We start from the raw sequence: 11,656 nt of genomic DNA on the forward strand, positions 1-11,656 counted from the left end.
AAAAATCTAAATAGTACACCTGATTGCTTCATGCACCAATCATTTAGATTACTAGATTTATATCTATAATTTTGGAAGAGAAGTTGCAAGGTGATGTTCTGACAATAACTGTCAAAGTCATAATACTAGGATCTGTTTTCATCTTGTTGTCAAGGTAAAGTTACTGAAATTCACAGTTGGTAGGTCACAAAGATCACTTACTATCTCTTGTCATCTGTAGCTTAATGCTGACCTAAGCGGCTGGTGTATAATGTCAAAATTATCACGGTGCCCAGGCTGCAGAAGTACAACATGCTACATGATTTAATGCATTTCCTGTCTGGAATAAAGATTATGAAAAGGCCAACAACCATGAGCTACAGTGGTTTAGAGAGACTTAGTTTCTAATTTTGCTTTCTCCTTTTCCCATTCATTTTAGATTTTGGATTTAGTAAAAGGGACACATTACCAAGTAGCCTGTCAGAAGTACTTCGAGATGACACATAATGTAAGTACATTTTTAAACTTTATGGCCTAATCCTTTGTTTTGTTGTTATTCTGTGTTTCATTCAGGGTTTTTAGTTGCAGCTCCAGCTATTTTCACCAGAAAGGGATTTATCACATGGTATTAGGTAACTTATAAAATTGATAGAGGGGCCAGAGAATTAATCTAGGAATCTACAGACCCAGAAATACTGTAACAAGGAGAAGCTACACAATGAGAAAACCTTATTCTACTATAGCTGCCACCCACCATTTCACGTCTAGGGATGAGACCGAGGGCCAGTAAACTTTTTTAGGAAAGTGCCAGATTGTAAAAATTTTAGGCCGTATTGTCCATATGGTCTCTGTCAAACTGCTCATCTCTGCTTTTGTAGTCCAGAGCAGCCATAGATCATATATAAAGGAATGAGCATGACTGTGTTCTCGTAGAACTTTATTTACCAAAACAGATAGTGGGCTGGATTTGACCAACGGCCTTAGGTAGCCAAATCTTGGAGTAGCTGTAGAACAGTTGCCCTAGGTGCCTAGGAAAACCAGAGGCTTTTGCCATCTTCCCTGTAGAAAATCTGTTTTACTTCTGGCTGCCACCTCATGTTCCTCTTATTTCCCATATCTCATATTTACCTGCATGGCTGAACTTTAGTTACATGTAAGACCCCTGACTGCAAGGGACTCAAGGAAATGTGTTTGGTTTTTATCTTGTTAGCCTCTTTTGCCATGCTTCTATAGTACAGTCATACGTTGGAGATATTACGGGTTCGGCTCCAGACCATCATGATAAAGTGAGCTGAATGCATTTTTTGGTTTCCCAGTATAGATACCAGTTATGTTTCCATTATACTGTAGTCTGTTAAGTGTGTAGTAGCATTATGACAGGTATTAATAGGTATTTTTGCATACCTTAATTAAAAAATACTTTATGGCTAAAAAATAGTAACCACGATCTGAGCTTTCAACAAGTTATAACTTTTTACTGGTGGAGGTTCCTCCCTCCATGTTGATGGCTGCTGACTGTTCAGGGTGGTAGTTGCTGAAGGCTGGGGTGGCTGTGGTTGGTTTTAAAAATAAGACAACAGAGAAGTTTGCCGTATCAACTTAACTTCCTTTCATGGATGATTTCTCTATAGCATGCGATGCTGTTTGGTAGCATTTTGCCCACAGTAGAACATCTTTCAAAATTGGAGTTTGTCCTCTCAAACCGTGCTGCTGCTTCCTCAACTAAATTTATGTCATGTTCTAAATCTTTTGTTGTCATTTCAACAATCTTCCCAACATCTTCACCAGGAGTACATTCCATATCATGAAACCACTTTCTGTGCTCATCCATAAGAAGACTCTTTTGTCTACGTTGAAAATCTGTTGGTTTAGTGTAGTTCCTTCATTTGTTACCTTATCTAGATCTTCTGGACAACCTGCAGCAGGTTCTGTATTAACACTTGGCTGCTTCACCTTGCATTTTGAGGTTACAGAGACTGCTGCTTTCCTTAAACTTCATGAACCAACCGACCTCTGCTAGCTTCACACTTTTCCTCTATAGCTTCCTCACTTCTCTCAGCCTTCATGAAATTGAAGAGAGTTAGGGCCTGGCTCTGGATTAGCTTTGGCTTAAGGGAATCTTGTGGCTGGTGTGTCTTCTGTCCAAACCACGAAAACTTCCTCCATATCAGCAATAGGGCTGTTTTGCTGTCTTATCATTTGTGTGATCACTGGGGTAGTACTTTTAATTTCCTACAAGAACTTTTCCTTTGCATTCACAACTTGGCTAACTGGCACAAGAAGCCTAGCTTTTGGCCTATTTCAGCTTTCAACATGCCTTCCTCAATAAGCTTAATCATTTCTGGCTTTTGATTTAAAGTAAGAGATTTGTGGCTCTTCCTTTCACTTGAATACTGAGAGGCCATTGTAGGGTTCTTAATTGGCTTAATTTCAGTATTGCTGTGTCTCAGGGAATAGGCAGGCTGGAGGAAAGAGAGACAGGAGAATGGCCAGTCAGTGGAGGAGTCAGAACACATACAACATTTATCAGTTTAAGTTTGGCATCTTATATGGGCATGGTTTCTGATGCCACAACACGATTACAGTAGTAACATCAAAGATCACCATAACAAAAATAACGAAGTTTGAAATACTGTAAGAATTACCAAAATGTGACAGAGACATACAGTGAGCAAGTACTGCTGGAAAAATGCCGATAGACTCCCTCAACTGCAGGGTTGCCACAAACCTTCAATTTGTAGAAAACACAATATCTGGGAAATGCAATAAAACAAAATATGCCTATATAAGAAGACCTACTAGTAGGTTCTGAAATGTGTAAAGCAAGGGTCACAACTCAGAGGCCTACAGAGGTTAGGCAAATAACCCAAAAAAGTGAAGGTAGAGGTATCGGGGTGACTCAGTCATTTAAGTGTCTGACTCTTGATTTCATCAGGTCATGACCTCAGCGTTGTAAGATCAGGCCCTTCATCAGGCTCTGTGCTGGGTATAGAGTCTGCTTAAGATGCTCTCTCTCTCTCTCTCTCTCTCTCTCTCACTTTAAAAAAAAAAAAACTGTGAAGGTGGCTGAGATTAACACCAGAGAGTATGGGAGGCACCATGGTGTGCTGATGAATTCACATCCTGTTAGGGGCATTCACATTGACAAGTTTGAAGACTGTATACAAGTCAGTAGAACACATCTGCAGGTGAAATGCAGCTCATTGACCCCCTGTTTGCAACTGCTGGTCTTGATCATGGCTCCCTAACCTAGGACAGACATCCAACTTCCTGAGACATTTTTTTCTGCGAATGTATATGTGCATTTTTTCGGAGTCTGTTGTTTATCAGGTTTCAAAGGGATTCATCCGTGACCCTCCCCCAAAAGATGTTGCATTCACTGAATTCATCATCAGCTACCATGCTATGCTTTTTATAATCATTTTTATTTTTCCTATTTAGTTTTTATGGAATATTTTTTATATTTTGGTTATATAATAACAGAATCTCTTATAGTATAAAATATTTCATAGGAAAAGTATATCCTATAATATTACCAATAATGAATACAGTACTGTAACCGGCATCTGTAGAACCCTTAACACATGCCCAATACAGCACTAAGTACTTTGACCACATTAGCTCTTTTGATGCACAATACAGTACTACAGTGAGGTACTATTTTTATTCCCGTTTATGAATAAAATTTAGAGAAGGTGAGCAACCTGTGTAAGGTCCTACTGCTTATAAGAGATGGACTAAGTAAGTCATTAAAGCTTATGAGCCTGACCATGACTGTGTGCTTCTATAGAATCTGATACTGTACCTGTAATAATGACTGTGAGGGTCACTAGCATTTTCTTGTCTACATTTATGATCCAACTATCATAGTTTATGTTAAGGAAAAAAAAACCCTGAAAACCAACAATTCTACATGACTTGCCCAAGGTACCATAATTTGTAAATAGGAGATCCGGAGCCAGAACCATCCCCACCACTGTCTGCTGTGGGTCTTCCCCTTCTTTCTATTACACCTAACTGTTGAAAATATTACTGTTATTTACCACCATAAAGACTTTGTTTTCACAAAATTTAAAAGACAAAATAAACCTCACTTAAATAGAAACAAGCACAAATTCTCATTAGTTTTAGCAGTCTAGGAATCTCACCTGGTAACCCACATTTGTTTGATATTTTCCACACCAGTTTTGAATTAACCTTTTTCTTAGAGACCATATTCCTTAATTTGCCTACTCAGCTTGAGAGTTCTTAATTATTTGTGGATTCTCTTTAATAAGACGCCTCAGAACTTCCACAAATTAAGGTCTGTCATTCAACTTCTTTCCTTTTTTTAAAATAAGATGTGAAAATTAGATTTAAACACTGAGTTTGTGACATAATCACAAAAAATAAGAAGAAATTTTCTAGTCCCAGATCTGCTTTTGTAGTATCTACTGAGTATTCTTTTCTTACAGGAATATTACTGCTATGGGCAATTTAAAAACTTGCCTTAGATTAGTGAAGATATTGAAAAGATGTATGTCTAAATCCTCCCACATATAACTTAAGCCACATAAAAATCAATGGAATAAACAGGCTGTTTGAATTCGCTAGATGTCTCATTATAGATTTTTAGTTGTGAATATCTATTATTTTTTCTCATTAAATTAAAACTAGAATCCATTTTTATTGTCAGTTTTCTGCCATCCTGCCTGCCTCCCCACTTAACAAAAATTTTTAAAGCTACATTTATTTTCCTGAGGATTTTGCGATCAAACTCATTTTAACGAAAGTTTTGAAAATGAACCAGTTAATTGATACCATTTACAGCCGCACTATGATAGTTCCATATGGCTTTTTTGGTATTACCAGCTGCCTCATTATAAGCTGTCATTGCAAAATCTCTTGATTAAAACCCAAACATCCCATAGGTAAAACAATATTGCTTCCATTCCTTCAAAATCTACATTTGCTGTGGCAGAAATATGAGACCTATGTTTGTGTGAAGGTCATCGTGTGCAGAACATGTTGATTCCAAGCAAATGTTTGAGAGAGATTCTGTTAGTAGATGTCAAAATCTGGGCTGCTTGAAATCTGTTTTCCTCAGTGTTTTTTAGGGAGCAATGTTTTATACTGTGGTCTGTTTTTTGCTTTTGGTATGCTCCGTGTGTAAATGAAAACACTCGGCCTTGTGTGGATTAATCTCCGAATTGTAATTGAAAATAATTTCTTTGGCAAACTGAGTCATTCTTGATACTTATTTTCCAAATAGCCGAGCATTTTTTTCCCACCATATAAATCTTTGCAGAAATCTTATTAAATTCTATCACATTTGCCTGCAATCTTGAACAGGATATACCAAATAGAATTAAGCTCTTTTATAATAATTCAGGGTCATTATTATGGATATCAATTAGAGTACTGGACTAGAAGCCATCATCTTGTCTCTCGCTTGGATCACAGTAGTAGCTTCCTAACTCATTTCCCACTGTCTACAACACATGCACCATTCCAGGTCTTTACCCTCCACACAGCTGTTGGGATGATCTTTAAAACAGAGGAACATGATTATTTTAGTAAACTGCTTTAAAAAAAAAAAAAAAACCTTAAAGGGCTTCCCAATTGCTCTGAAGATGAAATCCAAAATTTATAATGTAGCCTATAAAGGTGTCCAACCCATTTCCTTCTTCCTGGATGCCAACTACACTGATCTTATTTCATATCCCTTACAGTACTTTGAGACTACTAAGCTAATATGGCAGAATGAAAATGTATCACAGAATTTCCCTTTCTCACTAGTGAACACAATGTACAAAACATAAAAAATGACCCACCAAAAGGAAAACATCACCAATAGCAGCCAATTAAGAAAAACGGCAAGGAAAGAAACAAAAATTCTCACTGTTTCCAAATCTAGAATGTTCCTACTTTTTTAAAAATAAGGAGTAAAGGAAATAGCTGCTGACCTTTAAGCAGAAATAAATTAAAATTGGGGGTTTCTATGGGGATAATTTGCTTTCTCTATTCTAAATTCATTTTGAAGTAAAATCTGTTTTCATGGGGGGGGGGGGCATAAACCAAAGTTAATTTTTCTGGACAAGCTGAAAGGAAACTGTATGGCAGCCATTACGCTTCCTTTAGCCAGAAATAAAACTGAAAGAAAAAACATTTAAAAGACAATCTATTTTAGAAAAAAGTACAATCCACCATACAGAAGGAAACTTCATAATTTCATCATGCTATTAAGCAACTGAATTAGACCATAAGTTCAGTAAAATGAACTTATTAGCAAAATGAGTTACAAAAATGCAATCCCAAACCTAAGAGAGACAGTTGAAAACCCAAATGTCACATAGTAACATGGTACATGCCCTTGATTCAAGACCCTTGTCACTGTTTTAGTTGGTTAATAAGAAAATTAAAGTGGAATAAAAAATATGTGCATTTTTTAAACAATATATTTTAAAGTTAAAAACATTTAAAGGTCTTTTATTCATCTTTCAATGTACGGGCAAGGTCTCATTTGAGTATAGTTTTGAGATTGGAATTCAATTTTTTTTTTTTTAAGTTTATTTTGAGAGAGAGAAAGAGCAAGGGAGAGGCAGAGAGAAGTGGGGAGAGAGAATCCCAGGCAGGCTCCACGCTGTCAGTGCAGAACTCCACACTGGACTTGATCTCACAAACTGTAAGATCATGATCTGAGCTGAAATCAAGAGAGTCAGATGCTTAACCAACTGAGCCACCCAGTTACCCTGGAATTCAACTTTTTTTTTTTTTTTTAAATTAACTACACCTATAATATGCCATCAATAATTTCCAGTTCAGGTTTCTTTCAAGTAGAAGAGGGAGCTATGAGATCATCACCTGAGCCGAAGTCTGAGTCTCCACTGACTGAGCCACCCAAGATCCCCTCAACTTGTTTCTTTTTTAAGTGACTTGCTTTTCTTGAGTCTTTGCAAAGCCAGTAGATAGCATAGAACCAACAACTTTCTTTCTACACTCCTGTTTTCTTGGTTTTCCCCATAGCAACCATATTAATATCTCTACCTCACTGATGAGGAAACTGAGGCTTATAAAGATTTCATTTTGTCCAAATTGAAGTTTAATTTATTTTAATCCTAAGAGTCCTCTCCGTGATGATAGATGTATTGAGAATTTTAACGCGTTGAAACTTTAGGTGTAGAAAATCTCCAATGTAATTATAGCCAAAGCAGTAGATTCTGTTTTTTTACATGAAATAATACCACTATGTTTTTTATAATCTTTATAATCTTGGGGCGCCTGGGTGGCTCAGTTGAGCATCCAACTCTGGCTCAGGTTATGAACTCACAGTTCATGAGTTCAAGCCCTGTGTCAGGCTCTGTGCTGACAGCTTGGAGCCTGCTTCAGATTCTGTGTCTCCCTCTCTCTCTGCCCCTCTCCTGCTCACACCATCTCTCTCTCTCAAAAACAAATAAACATCTTTAAAAATTTTTTAAATATTATGTTATGATTGTAAGTTTATTTGACTTTGCATAAAACCTCTTAAAACAGATTTGATAGCAACTAAGTGATCTGGTCAAAGGCCTTAATTATAATTCAGACAAAACCAGTTACTTGTTCAATGATTTTGCATAAACTAGGTAATCTCTTTAGGCTTCATGTTCCTAGTTTTACATGTAGAAGGTTCAATTGAAAGGATCTTCAAGGTCTTTCCAATCTCTAATGTTCTCTATAAAATGTAAAGCCTTCTGATTGATATGTTACATAATTAACTTTTCATGAAACACTTGGTAAAATGCAAACTTTATATTGGATCTCCTACTTTTTAATGAATTGCATGAAAAATCGAATATAATGAAGTTCACAAATGACTCCATTGTTAATAAAAATTATAGATTTATCATAAAACATTCAGGAAACATTTTAAAATTAAGCAGCAAGGTAGCAGATAAAAATTTGTTCTAGTGACCTGAGTAATAACTCTTAAAATGAATTAGTCTAAATGCTATCAATCTACTATACACTGACTTTACTATAAAATTATTGGCCCAACATATTATCAACAACTGACTAAAGAGAATCAGAGAATCCTGGGGTATTCAAGTATTACCAAAAAACACCTTGTTTCTGTTTATTGGTTCACCTGTTAAAAGGGTTGATTCTGAACCATCTGAACCATGACAGCAATTCTTTTAACCCCCTGCTAATCCATTTTAATCCACCATACGATTATGCATTGCTTTAATCACATCACCTCCCCTCTCAAGGATTTTTAGTGACTCCCTGATGCCTGCAAAATTAGGTCTAGACTACTTACCCTGGTTTTCAAGGCTCTCTGAGGTCAGGCCCCAGTCTGTCTTTCCAACTTCATTTCCTATTATTCCCTTTTATATGCCTTTTACATCAGGCCATCTGATCTACTTGCTTTCCAGGGACATTGCTTCTTACCTGCTCATGTGGCTCTGCTGTTTGTATTAACCTTGACCTCATTATCCCAGCTTTTCACTCTCTCCATCTTCCCAAATTCAACTCATATAGCACTTCTCTCACAAAGCCTTCCTTGATCTCCCCAGCCAGAATGTGTCTCTAATATGGAGATAATAAGCCTTTATCTGTGACCCTTAAAAACCTCTATCAAGAATAAAAGAGTGTTAAGTATATGACTGACTTCACTAGTCTGGAAATTTCTTTAGACTTAGTCAAATGCATTCTTGTGTGAAAAACTACCAGCTCATAACGTGGCACATATGACTGGTATACACTGTTGGTTCTGGGCTCAACTCACCAAATATTTAGATACCTACTATATATATACAAATCACTTCAGTACAAAGAGAGACATAAAAAGGTTAATATAAGACAAATGAACAAAAAAGTGTAATGGCTTCTCTGTTTGTAAAAAAAAAAAAAAAAAAAAAAAATGAAAATACCCCCTAACAAAAAAAAAAAAAACAACAAATAACTGCAGTAAAATGGTATCCTTTGGTTGTCAGCTTCCACTGCAGAAGGCAGGGAGGGCAGAGATTCGACACGTGATCAATTCAATCTGACCCACTGGTTGAGTGTGTAGAAAGTGACTCATGTAAAAGGTTTACACTTTAGGAGCTATCTTGCTCTTAGGTCACAGCCCAAGAGTTAGTAAAGGTTTATACAACTTAAGAAATGAATACATCATAAAATCATTGACCTTGGCACAAGGACATGACAGCAGAACATACTGGTTATGAGCATGGACTGTGCTAATTCATATCCCATCTCCAGCCCTGCCAGTGCGTGATCTTGGGTAAGTTATTTAACCTCTCTCTAAAGTGGGAAATACTGATAATTTACCTTCACAGGGCTCTTAATGGAAGTTAACTAAATATATGCATGTTTGTGAATGAGTATATATGTGTGTTTTATGCCACTTAGAATAATGTCTGGCACACAGTAGTCATTAAATAAGTGCTTGCTAATATTAAGGAATATAGTTTTCTTTATTAATAAATTTTAGAATCAAAGTTTCTAGAATCAAAGTTAAAAAAAGTAGTATTTGCTAAATGTTCAAATATCATCTGAACACCTTATAAAGCATCATTGAATAGTAAAGGCACAGGGTAATGGGTAATTGGAAATGATATTCAAGATTTAATTTAAAGTTTAGTGATAGTATTTGTGAAAAGAAATAATGCAAACATGAGCAGGTTCATAGTTTTATGTTAAGTCCCACTGAAAATTACCAAAAGAAAAATATTTTATATAAAAAGTAAGAGCAGGGAAAACTCAAGATTGGAATGAAGAAATTACATTAGGTTGCTTTTTCAGTGTTTATGATACTAAGTGGGATTACATAGGCCAGATTTATAAATATACTCTAAAACATGAGTGGTATCAGGGACCAATATCAAAACAGTGTCTGTTTATGTCCACTCCCTATGGTCCTGGAATGTTTATTTTGTAATGTTTTGTTTATTTTTGAGAAACAGAGTGCAAGCAGGGGAGGGGCAGAGAGAGAGGGAGACACAGAAGCAGAAGCAGAATCCAGGCTCTGAGCTGTCAGCACAGAGCCTGATGTGGGGCTCAAACTCACAAACCACGAGATCATGACCTGAGCCGAAGGCAGATGCTTAACCAACTGAGCCATCCAGGTGCCCCAATTCTGGAATGTTTAAAGATTATACCCTTCTTCTTCTTTTTTTTTTTTTAAACAACAAAATATTTATTGACAGACAATATGGCAGCCACTTTGCTTAGCCATCTGAGATGTTAAGAGGTAGATCTGGAAGTAGAGTTGGATAGGGAACAGGAACTAAGAGCAGAGGTTTGGGTTGGAAATACAAATGCAAGAAGCCATTAATGTTTAGGTAGTAGTTGAAGCACCCTCTGAATGAAATCATGTAAGTACTGGATTGAGTATTATGACCGAGAACTACTAAGATCCATGTTCTGGGCATTAAATAGTTTTTGAACAAGGTCTAGACTGGTTTATGAAGTCCCTCTATTTATACCTTTGCTTTGTGTTAATACATACATTTGCTTTCTTACACAGGTGGATGATTGTGGCTTTTCTTTGAGCCATCCTAACCAGTTCTTTTTTGAGAGCCAACGGATTCTAACTGGTAGTAAAGACATCAGAAAGGAGTCCATCCAACCAGAAGCTCCTCAACCCAAACCAAGTGTCCAGAAAAACAAGGATGCATCATCTGCTCTGGCCTCTCTGAATTCCTCTCTGGAAGTGGATATGGAAGGACTAGAGGATTACTTCAATGAATGATTCTTAAACGCTTAAGAACCCTTTTTCCTCTCTAGCTTTCATTTCTTTCAAGATTTTGCCTGTTTCTTTTTTAAACCTCTTTGTCTACTCCCTCCACCCCACCCCAGTTCATCCTCTGGAAAGCAGGCTTACGGGTAAAAACAAAGACCTCCATTCTATTTTGCTTTGACAAAAGGGAAAAAAGGAAGAATTTCTCTTGAAATCTAACACTTGAGTGGTGTGATCTAAGTCCTGTTTTAGGAGACATAACAGCTTTCTAGACTGCTTACGGTTTCCTAGAGACAGTAGAACTGAGAACAACTATTAACCCTTACCACTGTAATTTTTACTTAATCCTTTTCTGGACCATTTTTGTCAATAAATGCAAAAATGTGTATTAATGTGTGTAGTTGAAGGAGTCATATTATGAGGAGGGATCCAAGACGGTGCCATGGGAAAATCCTGAATTCTACACGGGACACACCCAACCTACACCTACACCTACAGCAGTTCTTTCTGAAGAACTAAAGGCTGATGAATAGCTTCTGCACAACAAAGGATAGAGAGGGGCCACACAAAGAAGGGTAGGAGAGCTGGATACACAGTAATGGGAATCCTACTCCCAGTGCTACAAGCTGCAGTAGGGAGGGATGGTACTGAAGGGCTTGGATGCAGATTCGCCTAACCTAGGGCACAGCCGTAAAACAGTAACATAAAGAGCAACTAGACTGTATATAAGTGAAGGCAATGCACTATTAAACCTAGAGCATCTGCCAAGCAGTAGAGAACTGCTGGAAATTTTCTCCAGGATTGAAGGCACTGGTGACCAGCATTATTTATGTTCCCCCTCCACCTTGGCAGTATAGACAGGAGCAGCATCCTGACACTCTAGTCAATCTGCTGCCTCAGTGAGCCTTGGGCCTTTAGCACACACCAGCTCCAGCTGTCTTACCAAACTGCCCCAGTGTGGTACACACCAGGACA

General features: G+C 37.3%; 1 protein-coding gene across 4 annotated transcripts in view; it reads left to right on the forward strand.

The window, feature by feature from the left end:
* PRIM2 (DNA primase subunit 2) overlaps positions 1–11,105 on the forward strand; it is a 343,826-nt gene extending 332,721 nt beyond the window's left edge. For 2 of the 4 annotated variants that reach the window (XM_042939107.1, XM_042939108.1), the window contains exons 13-14: positions 419–487; positions 10,469–11,105. In XM_042939107.1, coding sequence (XP_042795041.1) covers positions 419–487; positions 10,469–10,693 — 294 coding nt within the window. In that variant the 3' untranslated portion in view covers positions 10,694–11,105. The remainder of the gene's footprint in view (positions 1–418; positions 488–10,468) is intronic. The other 2 variants (XM_042939109.1, XM_042939110.1) reach the window with 1 other exon arrangement.
* Positions 11,106–11,656: the final 551 nt, after the last annotated feature.

The sequence above is a fragment of the Panthera leo genome, chromosome B2 (genome assembly GCF_018350215.1).
Source record: "Panthera leo isolate Ple1 chromosome B2, P.leo_Ple1_pat1.1, whole genome shotgun sequence".
NCBI classification, from domain to species: Eukaryota; Metazoa; Chordata; class Mammalia; order Carnivora; family Felidae; genus Panthera; species Panthera leo.